Genomic DNA, 27,364 nt, shown 5'->3' with positions numbered 1-27,364 from the left:
AAAACTACACGGACATAAATTCTGACAAGAGTCAACTTTCAGTTTCAGATCTTTATTTTCAGATTCTAGAATATTTTTTTTCATATATTGGGGCAAGTTGTCATATTTTTGTCCAGAACATTTTTTTTAATATTGTTTATTATTATTATTTTACATTTGTCAAAATGTAACTCTTTATTTATGTTAACAACATACATCATTGGGGTAGCGGGTCAAATTAGAAATTTTCACTGGACTAAAGTGAAACAACTAGCCCTAGTCTTCCCTGTAGCCGACTTTATGCCCAGTCATACATTAGTAAGAATAAGTGGTGTATTTTGGCAATTTAGATGGCAATGCAGCCTATGTGTGATCTGACATAATAATACAATAAATAAATGACATACATTTTGACAAAACATACATTTGGATAAAACAGCAATGTCCAAACTATGACAATCATCCATTGAGTTGTTTGTTAGAGCATCATCTTTGATTTGTTACCACAGTTCGAACAGTATAGCACTTTATCATATTATGTTATTTTTCTATGCATGTCTGAAAAGTTTGGAGCGTGTACAGGTCTTTCCTGCCCTCTTGTGGCATAAAAGAAAACATACGAACCATTTGGAGAAGGAAATGTCTTTGCTCACAGGGTGGTTTGCTATGTGTTTTTAGCAGTGCAAACAAGGTGGCTAACTGTCAGAATTTCAGCAACATTGGCAAAGCCCAGTGTAAGTAAACAAGAATATAATATTATGGCAATGAGAACAACCAGGATGTATAATAAGATCTTATACATATTTGTCTTGGGCCTGTCGAGAACGCTTAATTTTTAATCCCATTTATTTATCTTTATTATTATTATTATTATTATTATTATTATTATTATTATTATTATTATTATTATTATTATTGTCACCAGTGTGGTTGCAAAAGAGCACAAAGATGAAAAGCCAGAGGCTTACAGGACTGAGGTGACTGGGGCTCAGCAGCCCGGGGCAGAGCCTGTTGGAGTGAGGACAATGGTACTACCAGATGGAAGGAGGAACCCTCGGAGCCAGCGGGGTGGATGGTCGAGGCGTAGCAGGAGACCTAGACATCCGAGGCCAAGCCATGGCGACAATGGAGCAAAGTGGAGACAGTGGGATGAAAGAGCCTGGGCGAGCCCAAGGGATGATGGCCCATGGTGGAGCTGATGGGTTGGAGTCGAGGGCCAAGATGGAGTCTGGGGCTCGGGGGCTCAAAGGCCCGAGGTGGAGCTAGGGGGTCGGCACAACAGGGTGGAGCTGCATACCTGGAAGCCCAAGGCGAATCCGAGTAGCTGAGTGGAGCCACTGATGTAGGAGCCGAGAGCCAGTGGGGCTGAGGAACTGAATGGCATTGTCAGAGGAGAATGGAGTGGGAGACTGGTCAGGACCAGCGGCAACAAAGAACACTCTGCTGGAACCAGCAGAATCCTTAAACCCCCCTCATGAACCATCATCCGTCAGGGGAGTTAGTTGCTTGATTTGAGAATTTAATAAAAAATAAAATATAGAAAATAATATAAAATATAGAAAAAATAAATAAGTGCACTGTTGGGGTAATGTGTAAGGTCCAAAAACTCACTATGGTCCTCCAGGGTGGGATAATCTTGGGTGAGGAGAAGGAGATGAACAGCTGTGCAGATACATCTTTTTTCTTTTGTTTTACTCGTTTTGAGGGCCGGTTCTTCTGTCACCAGTGTGGTTGCAAACAAGCACGAAGATGAAGATGAAGATGAAGGGAATATTCCAGAATCTATATATTCTTTATTTACAAAATCAAAATACAGGATATCACAGGAGAAAAGCTAACCACACATTCACAAACGAGAACCGACCAAGAATAATTCAAACACGAGTATCTACAATCCAAACAAAGGAAACTAGATAATCAACTACTAAGAACTAACAAAGGGAACAGGAACTAAACATAACACAACAGTTACAATCATAGTGGTGGTAGTAGTAGTAGTAGTATAGTTTTAACAGTATATAATATTATATATTATGTATACTAAAATGCTAAATTGACCATGAGGAAGCCACAAAATTACAGGTTTCTGCAAGAAATAGTTTTTGGAACTTTGCTTGCTTGTGACAAATGACAACATGTGCCAAAGAAAAAAAGTCTAAATAATTTTTAATCTTATGTGAAATTATGACACCAAAATGTCTGTAACTTGCAGAAATATGGATTGGATATAAAAATTATGATATAAAAAACAATTACTTTACCTTCCTTTACCGTTGCAAACGATTAGGTTACAAATAGTAATTCACATCAATGCTTAACGTTTATATTAACTCAGTTATTATCATTATATGATGTTCTTTTTTTTTTATAAAAAGTTTTCTGTGTAAGAATGTTACATTCTAATTGAGTTCTAACTTCCATAATTTTTTTTCCAACTGAGCAGCCTTGTGTTCGCATTAACCATTAACAGTGGTTTGATACAATGCTGGACACACCTTAAGAGTATTGTGACAATGAGGTTAAGAGAAAGAGAGAGAGAGAGAGAGAGAGAGAGAGAGAGAGAGAGAGAGAGAGAGAGAGAGAGAGAGAGAGAGAGACGTATGTGTTGCAATCTACAATAATAAAGTTCTGCACATGAAGACTTTAGAAAGCTTTATTTTAAACAAAAAACATTTAGCTTTTAGCACAGACATGTTTAATTAAAGCTCAAATAATACTGTTTGTAGGCCAAAGAGCGTTAAGTCCTGTCATACACACCCACTGTACTTTAACCTGGCAGCAAAAGTAGTTTTTATTGTTTTTCATTGGATACTGACGTACACACATCAACACAAACTCATAGGTTCCAGCTTTGTGTTTTTGTTAACTGCGCCCTGTAGCAGGCCTCACAGGCGATGGACAAACCCACAACCAAAGACACAAACTCCTCAAAGTTCACCTCTCCATCCCCATTGGCATCCAAGTCCTTCATGATTCGGTCTATGGTGGTCGGATCCTTCTGAGACTGTAGGAAAAGAAAAGAGAGTGAAATGTGTTAAAGAAACGAGAGAAAACTTCAATCTGGTCTGCATTTCCTATAGAAAATGAAGTTTGTGAAAGCGAATGACAGAAGATCTTCACCTTGAGAAACCCAGAGAGCTCGTTCTCCATCAGGAGTCTGAGTTCACGGCGGGTCAGGGTGCCGCTCCTGCCCTCTTTTCCAGCGTACCGGTGGAATACCATGATGAGGGATTCCATGGCAGTCTCTAGTTGGGAAGGCATGGCTGCAAACTGCTCTGGTCCAGCACTATAGAAGGCCGATATGAATCTAATATTAACACAACCGATCTAGACAATGCAGTTAAACGCACATAATGAAGAGCTTACCGTTTGGGCGTCTGAGTGAAGAATTTGAGAAGTGCTAGATATCTCTCTCAAGAATTTATAGGCTCCGGCCGAGCCCATGGGCAGGAGAAGCTCTTATCAGGGAAGTTGAGCAATTCATTACAGCACAGCATACCAATGTGTGTGAGTTAAGCGGACTTTGTGTGTTCAATATCTATTAATTAACTCAAGGTGCACAGCAATGGCAAGGCAAGGCAAGGCAAGGCAAGTTTATTTATATAGCACATTTCATACACAATGGTAATTCAAAGTGCTTTACATAGAAGAAATTAAAATAATCAAAAGAAATCAGAATAATTAAAACAGTTTAGAATAAAAGATAAAATACAGAAATAATCAAATGAAATCAGAATAATTAAAACATAAAATAAAATACAGTGCAAACAGTCGGACGAACAGTGGCACAGTGCTCATTCAGTAAATGCACAGCTAAACAGAAGTGTTTTGAGTCTGGATTTGAATGTGACTACTGTAGGAGCACATCGGATCTCTTCTGGAAGCTGGTTCCAGCTGCGGCTGGCATAGTAGCTAAAAGCGGACTCGCCATGCTTAGAGTGAACCCTTGGTATTTCTAGCCGATGTGATCCTAATGATCTGAGTCATCTGTTGGGTTTATATTCACTGAGCATATCTGCAATGTATTGAGGTCCTAGGCCATTGAATGATTTATATACCAGTAATAATACTTTAAAATCAATCCTAAATGTAACTGGCAGCCAGTGTAAAGACCTGAGGACTGGTGTGATGTGTTCATATTTTCTGGTTCTGCTCAGAATCCTAGCAGCAGCGTTCTGTATGAGCTGCAACTGTCTTATGGTCTTTTTGGGAAGGCCAGTGAGAAGTCCATTACAATAATCCACCCTACTGGTGATGAAAGCATGCACAAGTTTTTCTAAGTCTTGACTGGAAACAAAGCATCTAACTCTTGCAATATTTTTCAGGTGATAATATGCTGATTTAGTTATTGCTCTGACATGACTACTGAAACTAAGGTCTGACTCTAGAGACACACCCAGATTCCTGACTTGATTTTTAGTTGTTTGACCCCTAGACTGAAGGTATGCGTTCACCTTGAGAACTTCATCTTTGTTTCCAAACGCAATGACTTCAGTTTTGTCTTTGTTTGACTGAAGAAAGTTTTGGCACATCCAATTGTTTACTTCATCAATGCATTGGAACAGGGAGTTAATGGGGCTGTAATCGTTAGGCGATAGGGCTAAGTAGAGCTGTGTGTCGTCTGCATAGCTGTGGTAAGCGATTTGGTTCTTTCTCATTATTTGGCTCATTGGGAGCATGTACAGGTTGAATAGGAGTGGCGCAAGAATTGAGCCTTGCGGGACTCCGCATGTCATGGATGTCCACTCAGACTTATGGTCTCCTATACTCACATAATAACCTCTGCCTCCTATAAGTATGACCTGAACCATTTTAGGACTATCCCAGAAAGCCCGACCCAGTTTTCCAGCCTGTCAAGAAGTATTTTGTGATCGACAGTGTCAAATGCAGCACTGAGGTCGAGTAGTAGCAGCACTGATAATTTGCCTGTATCAGTATTTAAGCGAATATCATTTATTATTTTTATGAGCGCTGTCTCTGTACTGTGGTGCGGTCGGAAACCAGATTGAAAATGGTCAAAGTATCCATTCGAGCTTAAGAATTTGTTCAGCTGATTGAACACAACTTTTTCAATGATCTTGCCTATGAAAGGAAGATTTGAGATCGCTCTATAGTTGTTTAATATGGTCTTATCCAGATTGCTCTTTTTCAGGAGGGGCTTGACAACAGCAGTTTTCAGGGAGGTCGGAAAACTCCCAGAGAGAAGTGAGGCATTTACCACTTCTAGGAGATCTGCTTCTAAGCTGTGTAACACATTTTTGAAAAAAGATGTGGGAAGTGCGTCAAGGGCGCAGGTTGATGTTTTTAGGTGCTGTACGGTTTCTTCCAAAATTTTGCCATCAATTTCTTCGAAATCAGACATAGTTGCTACTTTCTCGGGCTGTTGTCTGATCTGCCTGACACCAGCGCAACTCAAGGATGAGCTGATCACCTTTCTGATATTATTGATTTTCTCAGAGAAGAAAGAAGCAAAAGCAATGTATTGAAACACCAGAAATCGCATACATATATATATATATTTTTATGAGCAGACATTAACTGCATATTCATATCGGCCAAGCTTTATAATGCCTGCCACATCGCTTACTAGTATCCAAAAGCAGTATGCTGAAAAATGTCTTAGCAACGGCAACACCCTCACCCACAACATTCCAACATCGTGAATTGGACCAATGATTAGATTTTTTTTTCACATTTGTTTATATCTCTGAATTAAACTACAGCAGAACACATTTCTATATAGAGCTAGACAATGCAATTAAAATGCTTACACGATTTGGAAAATATATCACATACATAAAGTAAAATAAATGAGTTGTACCAAATATTAGATCGGATTCCACTGACTGATTTTTTTATGATTCTTTAATTTCTATAAAGAACGTCAAGTTAAGAAAACTTCTCTGTAATTGAAAAAGTTAGCCTAACTGATGTAATAGATATGACTGATTTTTGTTGTAAAATGGAAGAGGTATATAGTATATTAGTATGCATATATTTTTTGTAACTGCTTTTCCCTGTTAAAAATAAATAAATAAATATATATATATTTATACATTTTTATCTTAAATATATAATCTGTATATAATATATATAATATATTAATATATAATCTATATGTGCAATATATATATATATATATATATATAATCTATATAATCTATATAATAAAAATATCAATCTTTTATTTAGGCTATACAAAAAAATGCTGCCTTTAATTTTTTTCTAAAAATAAACTTGGATGTTCAAGTTGAACTTAAATTACATTAAACTGATTTAATAAAAATAGTTGAATTTTGTGTAACTTGTAAAAAAATTCAAAATTGCATGACTTGTTTTGGTGAGTAAAAGCAATGTTAAAAACATATGTTGTCATAACTTATTGATCATATAATTTTTTACAGTGTATATATATATATATATATTAGATTTAGGATTTTATATACTGATGAATCATTCAAAATATTATTTTACTAAATTCAATTAAATTATTAAATTAAATCAAACAAAATGTATTCTTTTGATTTCTGCGTTTCTTAACCCTTCTGAAAATGATGGGAGAAACGAAGCTTTTCGAAACTCTGAATAAATTGAAGTCACTGGCTGTCGACACCTGCTGGTCAAGACAGTTTAAGTGCATGGAAAACCAACTCAATTATAATGGCACTTTTTACAAAACAATTTCATATGTTTTAATGAAAGTGTAATCTATTAAATGTAATCTACAAATAAATAAACAAATACAATTAAATTAAATTAAATAAGGACGTTCTGTAAAATTCGCGTTCTTTTATTAATGTGTAGAGCTTGTTTTGTGTGTTAGCTATTAAAGGGATAGTTCACAAACACACACACACAAAAATCTGTCGTCATTTACTCAGCCTCAAGTTGCTCTAAACCTGTATGAGTTTCTATTTGAAGAAGATATTTTGAAGAATGTCCATAACCATACAGTTGATGGACCCCATTTGCCTTCCAATCCATAGTATTTTGTTTTCCTACTATGGAAGTCAATGGGGTCCATCAACTGTCTGGTTACAATACCGACATTCTTCAAAATATCTTCCTTTGTTTTCAGAAGAAGATACAAATTCATACAGTTTTGAAACAACTTGATGGTGAGTAGACTAAATGATGACCGAAATTTTATTTTTAAGTGAACTATCCCTTTGAGTAGCCTAACATCTGCACAGTTTCACTTTTTTTTTAATTTTTTTTTTTTTTTACAGTGCTTGTGTTTTACAATGCCGATGTTTTAAAACGACTGGAAGGGACTGTCAGTTTGACTAAAATACACTGATACCAAGAAACGCAAAATCTAAGTTGTGACCATAGACTGTAAAAAAAGGTTGTGACATTGGCCGTCCTCATGGGCCGTCCTGAGGTAGGCTGGTAGCAGTAATCGCTGCTGATGGAGGACGTGCTCGTTGCCACGGAAACGGGATGCGTGCAGGAGACGAGCGCGTTGGAAAGCATCTCTCCAGTTGCGTGCTGATGTAGCGACATCCTACTAACCTACATTTCAACCTGAAAGAGGCAATGGCGGCCAAAGGAAGATTTCCCCATTGACATAGGATGGTCTACTGCGACGAAACGGAACATAAACGGTAGGCTACATTTTCAAGATTTGTATCCGCAATCCGCATCGTGCATGTGGATGCTTCGATGGCATGCGGTGTCTTCCTGAGTTAGCCTAATGCATTCACCTGGCAGGAAACTGCAAATAGGGGTTTCATTCATTGCAATAAAATATGTGCACGGTAAGTCGCACAGATTTGAGACATCAGTGCTCTCTCTCATATGAGGTAAAGACAGCAGGATCCCGTAATGGCGCCCAGATTTCAGGTGAAGGTAAGGGCGCTGCCGAATACAGCTCGAGCAAACCGCACATACAGTATTACAGTCATCTCTGTGGGGTAAACCTCAGTCGCGTTGGTTTTGTACTGTAGTAAAATCACGTTAAATCTTTCGTATTGCGGGATGGAGTGACGTATATGGCCTGTTGACATTGCTGAATGACCGAGTGATGATAAAGAAAGCTGTTGTAGGCCTTTCTAACGCATGCTTTTTGATTTTTAAATTACGATTTAAAGGAAAAATGTTTGTCTAATGCAAAGATATAAGGGATTTTAAGATGGCATTGCCCTTGTATGAGGCAGGCCAGTGGTTAACTAATTAGTTTACGAGTGATAACCTTGTAGTATTTGCACTGTGGTAATTTGATTATCAGAATCAATCAACTAAAAAAATGCCTAGGGTTCAAACTCATTTGTAACATTGTTACAAATATGTGTTATATGTGGTTGTGGAGAGGCAAATTCTGTATACGTGCATGATTGGAAAAAAGCAGCTCCGTTTGTGGTGCTTTTGCTCAGCATGTCTTCAAACAGTCACCAGAAATATGTCTATACTGTGTGTTTATGATGGACAAGGTCATTCTTAAGCTGACGTGGCCTTTACAGAGCTTCCAATGTCACACAGCTGTCTGCTTAAATCATTAACATCAGGTCACTATCCATTTTTAAATGGCATTGCAGACTAGCAGTGGACCAGAGACAGCTATTTATAAAGGTGTGCATGTCTCTCTCAGCAACCAGGCAGCATGAAAATCTAGTCTCTTTACTCATTTTATCTGCCTCTTTCAGTGTGCAACAGAGACATCTTATTTCTTCACGGAGATCAATAATTCTGCCCCAAATATGACTTCAGCACCTATTTTTAACAATTATCTGGCTGTACCATGCTCTGCATTTTCAGTTTATCCCAGAGAATTAACATACTGATACAATTTGTAGCGTTTTTGCTAAGCTGTTAGGGGTGTAACAGTATACGTGCCACAATATATTGGAATACAAAAATGCAACAATATGTATTGTGTACAGTTCACTCTAAATAAAGGTTGGACAGATTTAATTTAGCAACAAATATGATAAGGGTAAACTCCCCAGAGTTTTAAATAATAATCATGAAAGCTCAAATGTGTTCCCTTCTGTTTTTACCTCTTTACCCTTATCATATTTGTTGCTAAATTAAATCTGTCCAACCTTTATTTAGAGTGAACTGTACACAATACATATTGTTGCATTTTTGTATTGCAATATATTGTGGCAAAACCCCTGAAGGGGTTTTGGCCCCTGGAGAAGTTAAACATATTAATGGATAAAGTCTGTATTCAGCACAAACTGGGCTACAATAATATTTGATAATATTTGTTTGTATTTTTTTGTTTGACAGTTATATGTTCCCTATGTCTTGTTAGGACTTTTGTGTTACTTCCTGTCCTTAGTGCCATGTTTGTAGTTCATTGTAGTTTTCCATGTTGATGAGTGTGATTATTCCCTGTGGCCTGTCACATGACGCTATAGCTGAACAAACTCTGAGTTTTGCGATTGGTCCAGTTTTGGTTTGCGTTCTCTACCCCAGAATAAACTTGCCCCGGAGCAGGTTTGCAGTGTAGTGTAAGTTGAAATAGTTATAAACACTGCTAAAATACAGTCCACCTTCTTGAGCCCGAAAAAACAGTTTGCTCAAACTAATCTCAAACTTACCTTGGTGTCAACTGAAACCGGCTTCATGCAACAGGCCTCAGGTGTGTCTTGCTAGCTTTGTTCCTTCTAAATAGTTGTTTGCACTTTGCAGTGGATGTCTTTAGATGGTGCATGTTTCAGTTCCCTGGTTTCCGGTTCTTGTGTTTGTTATTTTGATGTACGATTTAATAAAAACCATTGCAATTACATCCACATCTCTGCCTGCCATCTCTTCCGCTCCTGCTCACCTTTCTCGTTTTTTTCCCCCCTTTATTCCTTTTTCAGTCCAATATGAAGAGTATGGAGCTGGAATTGCAGTGTCCTGTGTGCAAGGACATTGTGAAGCAGCCAATTGTACTTCCCTGCCTGCACAGCGTGTGTCTCATGTGTGCCTCTGAGGTGCTGGTTCAGAGCGGGTATCCCCAGCCCGAACTTCCCCCGGAGCCCAACTCGCCCGCTTCCACCCCCAACATGCGGTCCCCGCGACAGATGCGGAGACCCTTGCCCAAGTCTGACCGCGTGGATCGCCTGTTGCGCTCAGGTGAGTAAAGACAAGAAACCGTATGCGTCATCTTCAAAGTCAATGTAAACAGGTTGATATATACAGCTGTTCAGTTTTTTCCATTGTGTGTATGTTATTTAGTTTATCTCACTGTATGTATGTATGTATGTGTTTAGGCTCTGGGACGTATCCAGGTCGCAGGCGAAAGGAAGGCCCTGCAAATCTCATGCTTTTCCCTTGCGCCCCCTGTGGGCGAGATGTAGAACTAGGTGAGAGAGGATTGGCCGAGTGCATGAGGAACCTTACACTGGAGAGAATTGTAGAAAGGTAATACACACATTCAAATTCATTTAAAGGTAGGGTATGGGATTTGCAAAACGGCCGGCAGATTTTGAAAATACACAGCTCCAAAGATCCTACCTTCTTTCCTCCAACGCTGGCCCTGACTCCACCCATTCGAAGAACATGGATGCGCAATCATGCATCTGCAAAACTCAGATGCGCGAGATTGCACTTACTCGCTCTCTGTACCGGGGCGACTTGCATTTACTGTGACTGGGTCACGATCTTTGAGGATGCAAACGAAGGGGACATGCGCGGATTGCGTGCGAGGGGGATGGGGGGAGGGGGTGGGGAAACACTGTTTGATGGACGCACTTACAGTCCAATGATTCTAGGTGGTCTTGGAAATGATTGGCTGGAGTTTTTCCAGTCCTGCCCGTTCCACAGATGATTAAATTGCTTAATTTTCATTTCCGTGCTTCTAACTCAGTAAGTGGGTTAGGAATAGGATTTCAAGTGATTTTGAAAAAATTGGTCAAAAAAGAAAATCACATACCCCACCTTTAAGTAAAAATTATATGTAATGTAATAAAATATATAATATTTGTAATGTATTATGACATCATTTCAGCAATTATTTATTTTATTTATTTATTAACAACACAACAAGTAAGTTATACAAAGGAAAGAACCAAAGACAAATATACAAAAAAAAAAGAAGAAGAAAAAGAAAGTATATTGATATAGTAATGTGTACAGGTACAATGATACATTTAAGCAATAGATTAATATAGTAAATCATCATTTAAATATTCCCGGTAATGTTGTGATCCAGAAAAAAAAGATTATAGATGCAAATGCAATAAATGTCCAACAAATATCAAGGCAATTTAAATAATAATAATAATAAAAATATCTGGGCATTATAAGATATGGGGTGCAATATATATTTTATTTAATTTGAGCAGTTTACTTTTATATTGATTTACTTATTTGATTAGTGATGTAGTAATCTTAAACATAATCTTTAATACAGAATTCAATATTGTATTATATTACATAACTGTAATGAAATTATAATGTATTATAATAATTTATGAATGCTTTTATACTAATTTTCTTTATTTGATTAGTGGTCTAGTAATCCTAAACATAATCTTAATTACACAATTCAGTATTGTATTATATTACATAACTGTAATGCAATTTTAATATAATATAATATAATAATATAATATAATATAATATAATATAATATAATATAATATAATATAATATAATATAATATAATATAATATAATAGTATATTTAATGCATTTATAATTATTTACTTATTTGATTATTGACCTAGTAATCTTAAAGGGATAGTTCACCCCAAAATGTAAATTTTGTCATTTATTCATCCTCAGGTTGTTCCAAACCTGTATGTTTTTTTTGGGTGTCCAATCCCTTTAAATAGAATTTTAAATGCATTTAATAAATGACTAAAATATAATTTAATATTATATATCATATTAATATTATATTTGTTATAAAATATAGTATAATTTAAATACTCATTTACTTATTTGATTAATGACTAGTGACCTATTAATCTTAAATATAGAATAAAATAGAATAGAATAGAATAGAATAGAATAGAATAGAATAGAATAGAATAGAATGTCAGCGTTTAAACTTATTTGATTAGTGACCTAGTAATCTTAAATAGAATATTTAGTACACAAATGTACTAAATATTTAGTATACTTACCCAGTGTGATTACTATATCTGCATGAATAAAACCGCATACAGGCAAACAAAGAAACGCTCACTGTAGAATCTCCCTCTTTCACTTGCTTTCTCTAGGTACAGACACACAGTGAGTCTGGGCAGTGTGGCTGTGATGTGTCAGTTCTGTAAACCCCCACAGGCCCTGGAGGCCACTAAAGGCTGTTCAGACTGCAGAGCCAGCTTCTGTAACGAGTGCTTCAAACTCTACCACCCCTGGGGGACTCCCCGCGCACAGCACGAACACGTGCAGCCCACCCTGAACTTCAGGCCAAAGGTGAGACGCTTCCACCCGATCACCTCTCATAACTTGAGGTCCAGGATCTGAAAACAAATTATTTAACATGAAACTGCATTCGCAAGCCATTTTACTTCCCTAATTTGACGCATTTCCAAGCGAAACAGAATATTTGCAAACTAGATATACAGATGCAAATTTTATCCATAGTGCATCATAAAGTTTCTTTCCATATCTCTAGGTGTTGACATGTCCAGAACATGATCAGGAGAGGCTGCAGTTTTACTGTAAGTCCTGTCAGATGCTTCTTTGTTCACTTTGTAAACTGCGCCGAGTCCATACGGGTCACAAGATCGCGCCCGTCACCCAAGCCTACCAGAGTCTCAAGGTATGTTTTCAATTCACCTCTATTTTAATGTGTACCTGGAATAACTGACTGTATCATATCAAGTTATGTTTTTTCTTCTAAAGAAATTGATTTAACACATTTTTAAATCTAAAGATGGGCAACTAAACAAACAAATGTAGAAAAACAGCTGTTTTCTCTTTTTTTTTTAATTAAATAACAGTGCCCCCTAATGGCAGTGCCAATGCAGTACCAAACAGTTTATCATATACTATAGACTAGAGCAAGGAGCACCTTTTAAAAGCTAGAACAATGGAGAAAAGTCATGTGATCAGATGAGTTTATCCCTCAAAAAACGTTTTGCACAATGGTGTTCAGTTTGTTTAGCTGTGATGTGCAACTGTATTTATTGCATGTCTTAGATCTATGGTTTATAAACTCTTGAAAGCCAGGAAATCACCAGTGAACACACTCCATTGTGGGTGATTCTTCTGTAGTGAGGTATGTTTACTCTAACAGAGCTACTTTTTCTTTAGGATGACAATTTTCACAAGATTTAAAGAAGACAGGTCCTAAAACTAACTTTTTGCCACACCTATCCATGATGGTTGTAGCTGGAGACTAGAGAAAATTTATTTACTAGCCATAAATATTTTTGCCAGCCATGAAACAGATTAACCCTTATTAAAGTTACAAATGTTATTCAGTCAATAGCAATGAGTGATTGTTCTTTATATTTTGTTGTTTGATTAACATGAAAAACAAAGACAGGATAATTAATATTAGGCTGCTGTCACTTTAAGAGCTAATGCACGGATCCTATATACTGTTGCACATACTGTTTTATTTCTTAATTGTTGAAGTTCAGTTAAGACATACAGTACCTGACTACGTTGTTTACAATGATACTTGCCAAGATGGGCATTTTGACATATTTTATATTAAGAAGACGGGAAAGAGAGCTCATGTCATTCAAGTTCATGTTCTCACCTTTTTGCATTGTTAAAATTCATAAAACTGGCGATTGACACTGTTTCATATCCTCGCCGACACCAATTTTTGCTGCATTTGGCGCTTGGCGAGTGTTAATTATAGGCCATGATGATTGAATCATCCATTGAGCATGAAACAATAAATACTTTGAAAGCTTTTGAAAATCTGAACAAAAACGGAATGCATTGCGATGTAATTCTGCATTTTTCTTGCCACTAAAACATTCCAGGGATGAACGTGTATTTTTATATACAGTAAATGTACCATATGAATGATTATCAATGCATGAATAAAACACACTTTTGGTTTTCCATGCATATTTGTTTAAATATCAACATCTTGTCAGATTATTAAATTAATCTCTTAATTTCAGAAAGAGAAAGTTGAAAATCATTTACATTGTGTTTTTGCAAACCCTAGGAAAAGATCACCAAGGAGCTGAACTACATTCTGTCCAATCAGGACATGGTGTTGACTCAGATCACTCAACTGGAGAATGCTGTCACTCAAACTGAGGTACGCCCACCTTTTCCATCTCTATCACAAAAGGACCGCAGGTGTTTGATGTGCTGAGCTATTGTCTGTGTGCATGAATGCAGGTGAACAACGTATCAGCCAAAGAGCAGCTCTCTCACTGCGTGAAGGAGATAATGGCGTTGCTGACCGAGCGACAGACAATGCTGGCTCAGGCTCTGGAAAGCTCGCGGCAGAGAAGGGCAGAGGCCTTGGCCAATCAGGTGGCTGAAAAACGCAGCCTGCTGGAGCACGCCGGCTTGATGGCTTTCACTCAAGAGCTGCTCAAAGAAAACGACCCATCGAGTTTTGTGCACTCAGCCAGATTAACACACAACAGGTGGGACGACTTGCTGATATTTCTGATGTCTGTTGCCAAAATGTGAAAACACTGGACTGTTATTTCTCTTTGTCTCAGATTGGCCCAGTCTATTGAATCTATGCAGCGTTTCTCTCTCTCTGCTGATCCCTCGTTCCGTCACTTCCAGCTTGATGTTTCCAGAGAGCTCAAACTCCTCACAGACCTGAACTTCATTCAGGGTAGGAAAACTCTAATAATCAGACATAAATGTGTAGATACAACAGGGTTAAATTATTATGGGATTTCCTTAAAGGTGCATTGTGTAATATTTAGGAGGATCTGTTGATAGAAATGCAATATCATATGCATAACTATGTTTTTAGTGGTGTATAAAGACCTTACATAATGAACTGTCTAATCTACATACAGCGCGGGTCGCCTTACATTGAAATGCGCCGACATGTTTTTACAGTAGCACTGAACGGACAAACGCGTTTCGTTACTATGTTGTTCTTCGTGCAAAGAAGCTAGCTAAAGTCAGCGAATAAAACACAGACACAATGAAGAACAAGTAACAATAATATTCACAAATAACATATCGTTTCCCTGAATAATTAAGTAAACATAATTTCTTACTTTATCTTTGTAAAGAAACCTCATTGCTTAACTGGCTACTCTGCAGTCTCAGACGACGACATATTTTCCTGTCGGCCACCGTAACTTCTGTTGGTTGCAATTCGCAACCTCACCGCTAGATGCCGCTAAAAGTTACACACTGCACCTTTAAGCTTTCTGAATCTTAATTTTTTTAATAAAATGTTTCTGTATTTTTATAAATTAACAAATTTTAACGACAAAAAAGAAAGTCTGCAGTGTCACAATCTAACCCTAACCGAAAGTGACCTATCCTATCAGCCCCTCTCGCTCCTGTGATTGACACCCAGCGGACCCTTGCCTACGACCAGCTGTTCCTCTGTTGGCGGTTGCCTCAAGACTCCTCTCCTGCCTGGCATTTTTCTGTGGAGTTCCGGCGGCGTGGGGTGGTGCCAGGGGGCGGGGCAAGAGGTGGGATACACGGGGGATTGGCTGCCGCTCGCTGGGGCTGGCAGAGATTGGAGGAGGTCACCGGGACCTGCGCTGTGATTGACAGGCTGGAGATGGACAGTGTGTATGTGCTGAGGGTGAGAGGCTGCAATAAGGCCGGCTTCGGAGAATACAGTGAGGAAGTATATTTACACACACCACCAGCTCCAGGTACGAAGTGTTTTCAACACAAGACATATTACAAACAGAATTCATTCCCAAATGATACTCATCTACTCATCTATTCTCTTTATCTTTTTTCTTTTTTTATCCATTCCCATCTCTCTTTGTCTCTACAATCTTTGGTTTTTCCATGTTTTGCTTCCCAGCTTTATTGACAACAGCTCTATACTGCCACCTTCCTGGTTCCCTTTTTATAGCCCTTAAAACTCGTTCTGTTATTGTATCTTTATTCTTATTTATATTTCCCTCATGTTTTTATTATTTGAGCCATTTATTCTTTAATCAACCAGTATGTTTATTTTCCACCCAAAACCCTCGATGTAGTGAAATATTTTGATCTGTTATGAATGTTGACCCATCTGCTTTGTAAATGTGGCCACAAGCTAACTTTAATGCTGTGTAATGCTTAGTAATATATACACATTAAATGGAGGCCCATGTTACAAATAATAATCCAAGGTTTGCAACATCCAAACAGAAGGCAGATGTTCATGACAAAATAGTAACATTATCTTCTGAGTGTTTATAGCTAATTATTAATATTATAGAATAGATTATAAAAAAATAAATTACCCAATTTTGTCTTTATTTTAAACACCTGTACTTGTTTTAGTCATAAAAGCCTATTCACACCTCGAGCAGAGATGCTTCGACAAAAAAACACTTGACACATTTTCATCATGAACAGTAAAAGTTTACAAATAAATATGATATAAATGAATTATTAATAAGCATAAAAACTTTTATTCAGCAAGGACAAAAAAATAGACAGAAGTGACTGAGAGGACATTTGTAATGTTACATATGATTTCTATTGCATATAAAAGCTGTTCTTTTGAACTTTCTATTCATTAAAGAAGTTTTCACAAATATTAAGCAGCATAACTGTTTTCAACATTGATTATAACAATAAATGTTACTTGAGCAGCAAATCAGCATATTAGAATGAATTTTGAAGGATCATGTAACACTGAAGACTGGAGTAATGATGCTGAATATTCAGCTTTCCATCACAGCAATAAATTACATTTTAAAACAAATTAAAATAGGAAATACACATTTTCCTCTCTGCCTGTCTGCTGGAACGCAAATCTTCCTCCTTTTTACAGTCTTGATTTCACCCTGCTATTCCCAGAGAGCATTTCTGTCTTTTTTCCTTGTTTACTGTTTTCCTGATTGCTGTTTTTATGCTATGTCCTCCTGCATATATCTCCTATTCTATATTCTTCCTTTTCCACCCACTCTTACCTCCCTCTGTTTGGTGCCTTAATTCTGTGTCCCTCTTTCCCCTCTTCTTCTATCCTCCTCAAAATCTCTCCCGTATTCCCTCGCTGTTGTCTCCCTCCGCCTCTTCGGCAGTGTTGAATTTTTACCTGGACTCTCGTTGGGGTCTGCACGCGGACAGACTGGTGGTGAGTAAGGAGCAGCGGTGTGCCCGCAGTGTGCCCGGTCTGTCCCTGCTGCAGGCCGCTGATCGGGCCCTCACTTCCTGTCACCTGACAGCTGATCTGCTCGTGGGGGACGTGGCCATAACGCAGGGCCGACATTATTGGGCATGTTCAGTGGAGCCAGGCTCATATCTGGTCAAGGCAAGTTCTGCAACGAAGGAGAATTATATTCACCGTCTCTCCCGTACCTCCTTCAAAATCACTTTTTCTCTCATTTTTCTCTCAATATTCTACAGGTTGGAGTGGGCCTGGAGTCTAAACTTCAAGAGTGGTTTCATCTGCCTCAAGACATGGCAAGTCCAAGGTAAGTACTGAATCTCAGAAATGAACAACAGGAGAGAACAGAAAATAAACATGAGAAGAGAAAGTAGATATGTTAATGTTAATATATGACACTTATTACCTTCAGTTTTGGTTTTATTATGACCAAAACTATTGAAATTATGAATACAATAGAAATGAAAAGCATTATAAAGAATAAACATCAAAATGATGAAAAATATCTATTCTTTCACTTATTTATACCTTTATACACAACAAAATGCAAAAGCTTGAATGATTAATACCATACCATAACATACAGACTTGCTTTCTGTTAACTGATCGCTCTATATAGATTATACATATGATATTGTCTATATCAGGGGTTTTCAATCTTTTAGATGCCACTGACCCCCAAATATGATCTCATGTTAGGGACTCCCATCCAAAAATTTAAAAGGCAGCTATTATACTGTGAAATTAATAAATATGTGTAAAATATTATTTGTATATGTTTTTTCCCCTACTCACTGTAGTACCATACTCTGCATTATTTATTTGTTTATTTTAATTTATTTAAAATTTATTTTAATATTCTTTTTATTATTATTACAGTGTTTCCACCGTGTTTCAAATCAACACTAAAAAGGCACAGCATTTCCAAGTGAAACGCATATTTAAAGATGAAAATGGTACTTGATTTCAACCATTTTTCATGCTGACTTTAACCTCATCTTCTCTGTCTGATAGATATGATCCAGACAGCGGCCATGACAGTGGAGCAGAGGATTCGTCAGATTCCCCTCCCCCTTTCGCTTTCCTCACAATGGGCATGGGCAAGATCTACCTGCCCTCCTCCGCCAACTCCCATCACGGCAGAGAATCTGGCTTCACTAATGGCAACAGCCCTTCTTCGCCAACCGGCGTTACCTATCCATTGCCTCCGAGACTAGGAGTTTGTCTCGACTTTGAGAAGGGCCGTGTCACGTTTTACGATGCCCACTCTCTCCGCCCACTGTGGGAGGGACCTGTGGACTGCTCCGCCCCCGTGTGCCCTGCATTCTGTTTCATTGGAGGCGGAGCTCTGCAGCTACAGGAGCTAGTAGCCAATCGCAACGCAAATCAAACCCCAGTAAGACGAGTCACCATTCAGTCACGTGTTACCAAACTGAACTGAACTCTGATTATTGTTTTTATAATTCGATTTTAAGAGACGGTTGTTTTTAATTGCACCCAACATAAACCTCTGATTATTTTTCTTTTTGTTTTGAGAGGCCTTTATTGCTGCACTGCTTGCTGAATTATAAACCTCTTCAATTGAATTATGAATTTGGTGATGCCACCTATATACCCATGAAAACTTTAAAGTGCATATTCACCTATATACACACACAATATATATGCAAAAAATGTATTTCCCAACCAATCTCTCTGTGTAGGAAATGTGTCTCAAAGTTTTTTTTTTATACTAGATTTCCCCCAACATTGTGTATATTATAGTGATATAATATACCTTGTATTAAAGTGCTTCTGTTTATTAAGCTCCAAACAGAGCAGGAATTCCAGACTGTTACACAAGGCCTCGTTTTATAACCCACAATACTATCGTAAACATCTGCTCTTTCAACCTCTAGCCATATGCTGTCAAGACAGGTCTGTCAAACTCTTTCAGCTGTCAACTCGAGAATTTACAAAGATATTTACTCAACATACGTCTAATGCCAGACCAAATGCTTCTCGCTGCTGTTTTGCCTTAGATAGTTAAGAAGAATTTTGATTTGTTGAAATATGGGGCTTCTAGACTGCAGTCGGTATATAAAAGGACTTTTTCTGAGCCATTTGTTAGGACACACTCACCTTGTAGCTTACACCAATTTTTGTTTTGAATTCCCATATGCTATTGGACAATTGGAAAATATTTAAAGCTTAAATGAATTAAGTGAAACTTATTCTTAAGAATGAAAATCTTCAATGCAATGGATTGGAAGTGCACTGCTTTACTCAATATTTATGTGATTAAACGTTTATGTGTGTGTAATGCACTAACCCCACCATTATAAATCACCTTATATGAGCCTGTAGAGAATATTTTTTAAGAGTCTGAATCATGTACTTGATTTCAGTCCAGCTTACAGCTTTTAGAGTGTAGTTTGAATCTCCCTGGAGAGAATGGTGGCTTTTGCCTGCTCGTAATAAATAATTATCTGAAAATGAAACTTATTCTATTCTTAATATCACATATTTCATATACTCACAACGAATGGTGTATTACTGTTTTTTGATCAGCTGGGGGCAGCAGTTTCTTCAAATATACTGTATGTGAATGTCAGTTCTCTTCCTAGGTGGTTTAGGCTTGGACTGTTGCAAAAGCCCCCATTTAGCCAATCTATTAGCTAACAAACGAATTCAGGTCACATCTATATCTACAAAATATAGTAGGCTTTTCATTTGCATTGGTGCATGGCACTTTTTTTATATTTATCAAGCATATAGTGTTATCAAGTCAGTCAGCTTCATTAACAAATGACTATTATGAACCAGTTGAGTCAAAAACAACCACTGTAGCCCAATTCATGAACAAATGGACTGTTTTTCCATTTGGAAAATTAATTGGAAAGACCATTTGGTCTTTAATTGGAAAATTAATGCTTTGTGGCTAACTCAGGTTCTTTGAAATCGAATCCCGTCCGGATAGGATAGGATAGGATAAGACCACCCTTAAGACTTGAACCACCCAGAGGAAATTGCAGACAGATTTATGAATGTATTTATTCTTTTTGCATACAACTATACATGTATGCACACATATATACATATATAGTGTTGCCATAATGAATGACAAAAAGGAATATTGAGCAATTTTAGACAAAGTGAGAGACATACTTCCACTCCACCTCAGGAGGATGCTGGACATGCATGATAGTGATGATTTAAAAAAAATAAAAAAAATAATATAGATGATGTCAACATTCTCATGCAAATTCTTAAATATTTTTCGTTTTGCTAATTCGTATGAATTTGCATGATTTCATTTTTTTACGTTTTGGATACACCCCGGTGACGTGTTTGTTTAGGGGTGCGAACCTTCATGCATCCTTTTTTTCTAACAATTATGTTTTTACTATTCACATTGTACAAAATCATACAGAAATCACCACATAGTTACGTGAGATCAGGTTGAATACCTGCACCCTATTTTCCTTTTCAATATTATATTGGTTAGAATTCAAATAGGCCAAATAATTTTTGATACTATGCAGATATGAATGTCTGCATACGCTGCTTTAGAAAGCTTCTTATATGAAAATCCACATATGTCTTTAATTGTTGCCATATTGGTTAGAAACCAGAAAGTCGAGTGGTTAGGTATGTTTCAGCTTAGACAGGCCCTTTGAGAGACTATGAGCCAAATGAGGGGTTAGCCAATGTTTTCCTCTCATGGAATGTAATGTTTCAGAAATGTAAAGTTTTAAAAGCACAGATTTCTTGTTTGGCTTATGTTTCTGGTGAGAGAAATCCAAGACTATACGTCGTCTCTCTCTCTCTCTCTCTCTCTCTCTCACACACACACACACACACACCTGATATCACTGCTCTAGGGAGTGTGATGGCCCAATAAGAGCCGAGGGTGATATTTCTTAAAAATTGTGTGTCATAGGTTGATTTTCTTTTTCTTTCATCTCAGTGTTCTGTGCTTTCATCTAAACGCCCGATCTATCCCGTCTCCCCCATTTTTCCACAATTCATCTCCAGCGAAGTTTTGCTCACTTTATCTTCATATTGATCTCTTTCTTTTGCTGCTTTCCGTTCCCTCTCTCCATCATCCACTTTGCTTTTGGCGATTCTCGGCCTGGGGAGAGGGAAAACTCAGCACCAGATTGGGTTTTGACTGAATGAAGGTATGTAGCCACAACACCACATGTATCTGCAGCCTCTAATCCATACCAGGAAGTCTTATGCACAGTAAGGGGTGGGGGGCGAGGGGGGATTTTTAAATACCTCAGAAGCTTTGCAGCTGCTTAACCTTCTGTGATTTTTGTTTAATAAGACCAGTCATTTCCCGAAGCACCACAGACTAAAATATCCGTAAAGTGTCCATCCGTAGTCTCGGTGGCTTGTCGTATTGCTGCGCCCGTTGATCCATTTTGTTACGAGCTTATAGACTTATACCAGCTGTTGTAGGTCTACCCTGGTTTATGCCATCTGCGTCAAGTCTCTAGCTGACTAGACTAGAAGGGAGGGCTAGACAGTGGTAATACTCCGTTATTGTAGGGTAAAGACTTTGGACAGACCACTGCACGGTCATATTTTGATATTTTTTCACCGCAATGTATCAACTAATTGTAGGATTAAGTTTCATGGAGTTTGCAGATGTATCTAAAAATGCTTCCTTCAAAATTTCAAAGAGCTGTCAAACTGTTCGCTTTTCAACAAAAGTAATTTGATGTAATAAATAGAAAAAATCTATACTACTGGGTATATTCGCTTGTATCTTCAAGACTGGGGCTAGTTGTCACACTGGGAAAATCTATAGTAAGGTAAAAAGCCAATTACACAAATGTGTTTTATATAATGAAATGGTTTTGTATGTTTTTTAATATATATATTTTTTTTTACAAACACCTAGTTCAAAATTCTATTAAAACTATTGGGGCATGTTGTCACAGAATCCGGTGTGTTAAAGTCCCCTTGTGGTGCAAATCAAGCTTTAATGTTGTTTATATGTCTTTGTGGTGTTTTTAATGAGCTTTAATACAAACCATGTGCAAATTCAGAAGTCAACACGATTGCTGGGTATTTTCAATTTAAAAACGACGGTGAACGAAAGACAAGAGGTGTTTCTCAATGTCAAGGAAGGATCCTCGGAAGCCGTTATTTCGAGGATGCTACGTCATCGACATCCGTCGAAGGACTGTTCCAATGTCGAGGATCCTCAGAATTTCAACCAAGGACTGAGCAAGGGGGTAATCCATCAGCCGGAAACTGAAGCTTTGCGGGAGCCGCCATTGTAGCAGAACTTCATCTGCTGTTAGCATTCCATTGACTCCCATTCATTTTGGCGTCACTTTGACAGCGAATAACTTTACATCTGAGGCGTCCAAAGACTTCATTTGTCCATTATTTATTTCTAAAGAAACACGACAATGTATAAAAGGCTCCATTACTTTGTAGCTTACGTTATGGCCCCGTAGAAGCCGTTTTTGTAAAAAAGGTCTAACGATTGCGTCATAACCTCGCTACTTTCTGTCGCACAATAGAGACATTACAGTATAGACAGGAAGAGAAGCTCGCAGGCAATCTTTTGCTGTCTATGAGGCAATCGGGGGGACATAGAGGCATAAAGTCAAGGGAGAAGCCCATAGATAGAGAGTCAATAAAAGCAACGAGACAAAATATTTCAACAACGTTTTTGAGGAATTAGGTGATTCAGATTTGATTTGCCACAGCTACTAGAAGATTTACAACTGTCAGACTGTCGTCACGCTCAGTTTGAGCCTGCGCAGTCGCTCAGCCATCAGACAGGAAGTGCAATAATCAGGCTTCAGTCTTCTCCGTTGAAATCAATGGGGTCGCTGTGTCCATTTCTTTTACTGTCCATGGGACTGAGTCCTTCGTTCGAAAAATATCCCATACACAGGAAAGGATGCATATGTGTAGCCTTCGCGCTCTCAAATCACCCACAATCCTATGCGCCAGCTTTGCTATCTTGTTCAAAAAATAAAAAATGTCGGACGTTAGCGGAGTCGGAGCAATAACGGGGCAATATGCTTGTAAATGTAAGTATATTTACGTTACCATACATTTGTTATAACCGTAGTACATATAATTAAAGTTTAACGTTTAAAAGCCAGTACAAATTACTACCATATTGGAAGGATCAATCCTGCCAAGGAAGTATCCTTGACATTGAGAAACGGCTAAGGAGTGTTTGATATCCGCTGTGGCTGGATGTGACCGATCGGCGAGAGTTGCCGCGTACAGGCGGGGAGGAGCTGAAAACAGAGACGTGACTTCGAGGTCAGACACTTTCTGCTTCCCGTAGTGACCGGGATACAGTGCCTGTTTGTACAAGAATAAAGTTCAACTTAAGCCTATACAATTCAATACCAATGCAGTGGAGTCTACTTCTTTTAATTAGTTTTATTTTGATAAACATGACACAATATAACATTGCGACAACATGAAAAGAGATTTTACTGTTATAAAAACAGATTTGTGATCATAAGTGGAACTGAAGGTGTGAGAATAAACGAAACACAAATGATCGTTGTCATGCGGTGGATTCGGCCAATCGTAGAACAGCTGTGTTGTCGTCAGAGCTCGTGCAGCCGCTTTGGAGAAGCTGCGTTGGCTGAGTGCTCCGACTGCTCTGGAATCGCTCTCGCGGTATTTTGATGCCATATGTCACAGTCAGGTGGCGTTGGTGCTGTCTCAATTGGACAAAATTTCTAAGCGCATGATCTGCTACAAGCCAGACGCCAATCGGTCTGCGCAGAGCTGCATAAAGTCGAAAAAGCCTAATGTCTCAAAAATGCAGTTTCAAATCGCTGGTGTTTCTAACGTCACAAACTAGGCTACCTTGTAAACAATCACATCAGCGTGTGGAAGGGCTTAGCATATCATTAACAGCAAACAAGCTGGGGAGTCTCAAGCGATGCCAGGTTATCCCGGTATGTTTTTCTGATGATATGAAAAATCGGGTAGATTTAGCAATATAGCGGGTGCATGATGTATATTATGATATTATGATGAACTATGCCTTTCTCCACTGAGGTTCTGAGTTGTTCAAACAAAGCGTTTCGGTTCGGCGGCAACGAATCGGAATGTAGAAGTGCTCCGTTTGAGAGGATTCCAGAGAACGCAGTCTGTAAACTTTGGTTCCGACCACGTTAGTTCCCAAGCAAAATAGAGGAGAGGTTGATCATTTGAATTTGATAAGAAGGCGCGCAACACTATTTATAGGCAATATTTTCGCCTAATATGTAAATGTAAATGTAATATGTAAATTATGTAAATTAGAATATAACTTAACCGTGAACACAAAAGTCACACCACACACATGGCTTTTAATTGGTTTATTTCGTTAGCAAACATGTCACTATAATTGTTAAGTTCTTTCCATCGATCAATTTTCTGCAAAAATAACGATCGTCATCCTTGTTTGCTTTGCGGCCCCTTTAAATGAAGTTTTAAAAAAGACCAAGCATTTGATCTACGTCAGAGCATCAGAGCGTCTACGAATCTTTGCATGGCATCGCAGGCAGGGCGGCGAGAGCGAATTTTGCCGCTTTCGCCGGCAGCGGTGTGAACGCACAGTTAGAAGGCAGCTGCCTGAACCTCTGACTGAGATGCGAATGAAAGTGAACATGGTTTGTAACATTAGCAACATATTATTAGCTGTTTGATAGCATTGTCTAGCAAAAGGCTAATAATATTAATTACCGTTATGTGCCCGATGTTGAAAAGAGCGACACCATTGTGCAGTATTTCCCTCAGAAAGTTGGCCGAGTGAATAGGCTTGTTCGACTTGAACCGGCGCTGCGCAGACCGATCGGTTGATGACATCAAAGTACCGCGAGAGCGATTCAAAAGCATAAGGAGCCGTCTGCTCTCTAATCGCTCTCGCGGTACTTTGATGTCATCAACCGATCGGTCTGTGCAGCGCCGGTTCAAGTCGAACAAGCCTATTCTCTGAGCTGGTGTGAGTGAGTGGGGGCGGGGCTAATTAGCATATTCATTGATCCTCATATACTAAATGAGGCAAGGGTGTATAGTTGCTTTTTCAAGCTATTTTAAGGCATGAATTATTATTTTTTTTTCACAGGAAAAAACGTATATGTCATTTTGGTTATCAAAGATGAGTTTTAAGGGATTTTAAATAAACTGTAGTTTCCATAGCCAAGACTTTTCAGAAAATTGACTTAAAAAAAATCCTGAGGATTATTCACTCTAAAGTAAACGTGTGACAACTAGCCCCAGCTGTACTTATGTCTTCAAAAATGCTTCATACAAAATAGTCATATCAAAGAGTTGTCAAACTTTTTGCTTTTCAAAAAAAGTAATTTGTTACAATAAATAGAAAGGATGTTTACTACTAAACTAACTAAAAAGGTCAAAAATCCAATTACACAAATGGAAATTGAAATATAGAAATATCTTTGTGTGTTGTTTTCAAAGACAAATCAAAACTCTAATAAAACTAAAACTGAGCATTTTGTCAGAAATTCTCAATGTGTGTTAAATAAACTGTATGTTTTTTCCCCCTCAGCAATAACACTGCTTCTATATTCAAAACTTTAAGGGTTTTGCCCATATTGATTTGTTTTTTGTTTTGTTTTTTATCCCTAGGAATATTCACTGTAGTAAAAGTGTGACAACCTATTTCTTTACTGGAAAATAGTAGCCATTTTTTGTAGCCAACACTTTAAATTTGCTCTTTATACAGAAATTGACTTTAAAAATAAACCTTAGAAATAAACCTAAAAAAGACTTAAGGGTTTTGTCCATACAGATAATGATGTTTTTTTTTGTTTTGTTTTTTATCCCTAGGAATATTAACTGTAGTAAAAAGTGTGACAACTTGCCCTGGTTTCCCCTATAACCTAAGCATGGCAACCTTTCCAAAATCTGGATGTTTCATCTTTTAAAGCCACTAGCAATCAAGCCATTTTGGCACAATAACCACTGGAAAGAAAAGTGCAATACTATAAACTCACAAGAGCCTCGTCCCAAATAAAACGAGAATCAGGGTGAACAAAATCAACCAGTTTCATTACTTGATAAGAAGATTTGAGAGGTAAAGCTATCGCCCGACTCCCTTCCCCCTCTGTATACATGAGCTTTACACTAATACTGTCCTGTCTCCATATGGATCCTCTCCGGACAGAGCGCTGGAGTGGAGGGATCGCCCACGTTTAACTGTTTCGACTCTTCACCCTCCCCTCTCAGCAATCCCATCTGTCCCGCTATTAGTAAATCCCCACAGATAAATAGAAGCTTTTGAGGATCATTGCCGAGGCAGGTTTTCAGTGGTCTGAGCAAGTGTAGCTGACCTCGATAGAAACATTCCGTTTGTTAAACTTGCACCGCATTTTGCGTTTGGCCTAACTGTGTGCAAATGTAATTCGCCCCGCTCCATCCTGTGGAAAACCATTTCATTGTACGCTAATATTAGAATAACAGCTGAGCGACTAATTGCCGGTGAATTAGCCAGACAGCGCATCATATGAAACTCATTTTCAAAGAGCACCTGTTTGGTTCTGCATCATAAGTGACCCATATGGTTTTTCACCCATTTTACATCATATACCAGGAAAGAAGTCTAGAATACCAGAGTGTCGCACCTTCCAGGTGTTCTCTCCTCTGAATAAGCCATTTCAGACATCTAAAAACGAGCTAGGCATGTCTGGATACAGCATGAATGTTAAAAGCATGCTGCAGGGTCCACCTTAACCTTGTTTTCACATTCACATATGAAGCATCAATCATTGACTTGAAGTCTTTCTTGCTCTTTGTCTGAAAAGTGGTCACCACAAATCAGCGCGTTGTTGGTTATAAAAATGCATTGCAATTATAAAGGCTTGTTCACTATCCTTAATGTGAATATCACAAGGATGAATCAGGGTTTATAAATAGGTGTGCATCTCCCTTAAGGAGTATTCAATAGACCAGACGCACAATCCAGCATCGGAATACTAATCAAATTCACTAGTGGCATTAGCAAACATTCTGAGCAAACAGAACCAGATTTAATGGGAATATGTTAGTCATATATTCAGTTATGCCAACCACCTGTTGACTGGCTGTCTAAGGTAGACTCTAGCAAAAGAAAGTTTCACATCATCTCAAATGTACAGTATAATGCATCCCTATGGATTTTGACCAGCATCTGTTTGGTATTTCCATTTTGTTCTAAATGTGTTGGATCGCATCTGGA

General features: G+C 38.1%; 2 protein-coding genes across 5 annotated transcripts; one reads left to right on the top strand and one right to left on the bottom strand.

The window, feature by feature from the left end:
• Positions 1-2,618: 2,618 nt before the first annotated feature.
• s100a10a (S100 calcium binding protein A10a) lies at positions 2,619-9,551 on the bottom strand. 2 transcript variants are annotated; one of them, XM_077195166.1, is made up of 3 exons: positions 9,528-9,551; positions 3,100-3,265; positions 2,619-2,983 (listed from the first exon to the last, which is right to left on the bottom strand). In XM_077195166.1, exons 2-3 carry the CDS (start codon positions 3,238-3,240, stop codon positions 2,816-2,818), a joined length of 309 nt encoding a protein of 102 aa, XP_077051281.1. In that variant the 5' UTR covers positions 3,241-3,265; positions 9,528-9,551; the 3' UTR covers positions 2,619-2,815. The 2 variants fall into 2 exon arrangements, with proteins under 2 accessions (XP_077051281.1, XP_077051280.1); XM_077195165.1 differs by lacking the exon at positions 9,528-9,551 and adding an exon at positions 3,346-3,443.
• trim46b (tripartite motif containing 46b) lies at positions 7,343-19,638 on the top strand. 3 transcript variants are annotated; one of them, XM_077195163.1, is made up of 12 exons: positions 7,343-7,586; positions 9,792-10,047; positions 10,185-10,335; positions 12,140-12,338; positions 12,541-12,687; positions 14,059-14,154; positions 14,238-14,491; positions 14,570-14,691; positions 15,368-15,706; positions 17,078-17,307; positions 17,403-17,470; positions 18,178-19,638. In XM_077195163.1, exons 2-12 carry the CDS (start codon positions 9,798-9,800, stop codon positions 18,602-18,604), a joined length of 2,283 nt encoding a protein of 760 aa, XP_077051278.1. In that variant the 5' UTR covers positions 7,343-7,586; positions 9,792-9,797; the 3' UTR covers positions 18,605-19,638. The 3 variants fall into 3 exon arrangements, 2 of the variants coding, with proteins under 2 accessions (XP_077051278.1, XP_077051277.1); XM_077195162.1 differs by lacking the exon at positions 7,343-7,586 and adding an exon at positions 7,596-7,830; XR_013190151.1 differs by lacking the exon at positions 7,343-7,586 and adding an exon at positions 7,699-7,830 and having other exon boundaries at positions 15,865-17,307.
• Positions 19,639-27,364: the final 7,726 nt, after the last annotated feature.

Source organism: Siphateles boraxobius, unplaced genomic scaffold (genome assembly GCF_051911475.1).
Source record: "Siphateles boraxobius isolate OS27281-9 unplaced genomic scaffold, OSU_SipBor_1 33, whole genome shotgun sequence".
Taxonomy (NCBI): Eukaryota; Metazoa; Chordata; class Actinopteri; order Cypriniformes; family Leuciscidae; genus Siphateles; species Siphateles boraxobius.
Note: the sequence above shows the minus strand (reverse complement) of the source record. Positions and strands in the feature narration are given on the sequence as shown.

What these genes read in the sequence shown, in the direction of transcription:
- s100a10a (XM_077195166.1), bottom strand. Translation starts at nt 3,240, where the DNA reads ATGCCTTCCCAACTAGAGACTGCCATGGAATCCCTCATCATGGTATTC. An exon ending in AGCTCTCTGGGTTTCTCAAG is followed by an intron (nt 2,984 to 3,099) that starts GTGAAGATCTTC and finishes CTTTTCCTACAG; the next exon opens with TCTCAGAAGGATCCGACCAC.
- trim46b (XM_077195162.1), top strand. Translation starts at nt 7,807, where the DNA reads ATGGCGCCCAGATTTCAGGTGAAG. An exon ending in CTGGAGAGAATTGTAGAAAG is followed by an intron (nt 10,336 to 12,139) that starts GTAATACACACA and finishes TGCTTTCTCTAG; the next exon opens with GTACAGACACACAGTGAGTC. An exon ending in CAGGCTCATATCTGGTCAAG is followed by an intron (nt 17,308 to 17,402) that starts GCAAGTTCTGCA and finishes AATATTCTACAG; the next exon opens with GTTGGAGTGGGCCTGGAGTC.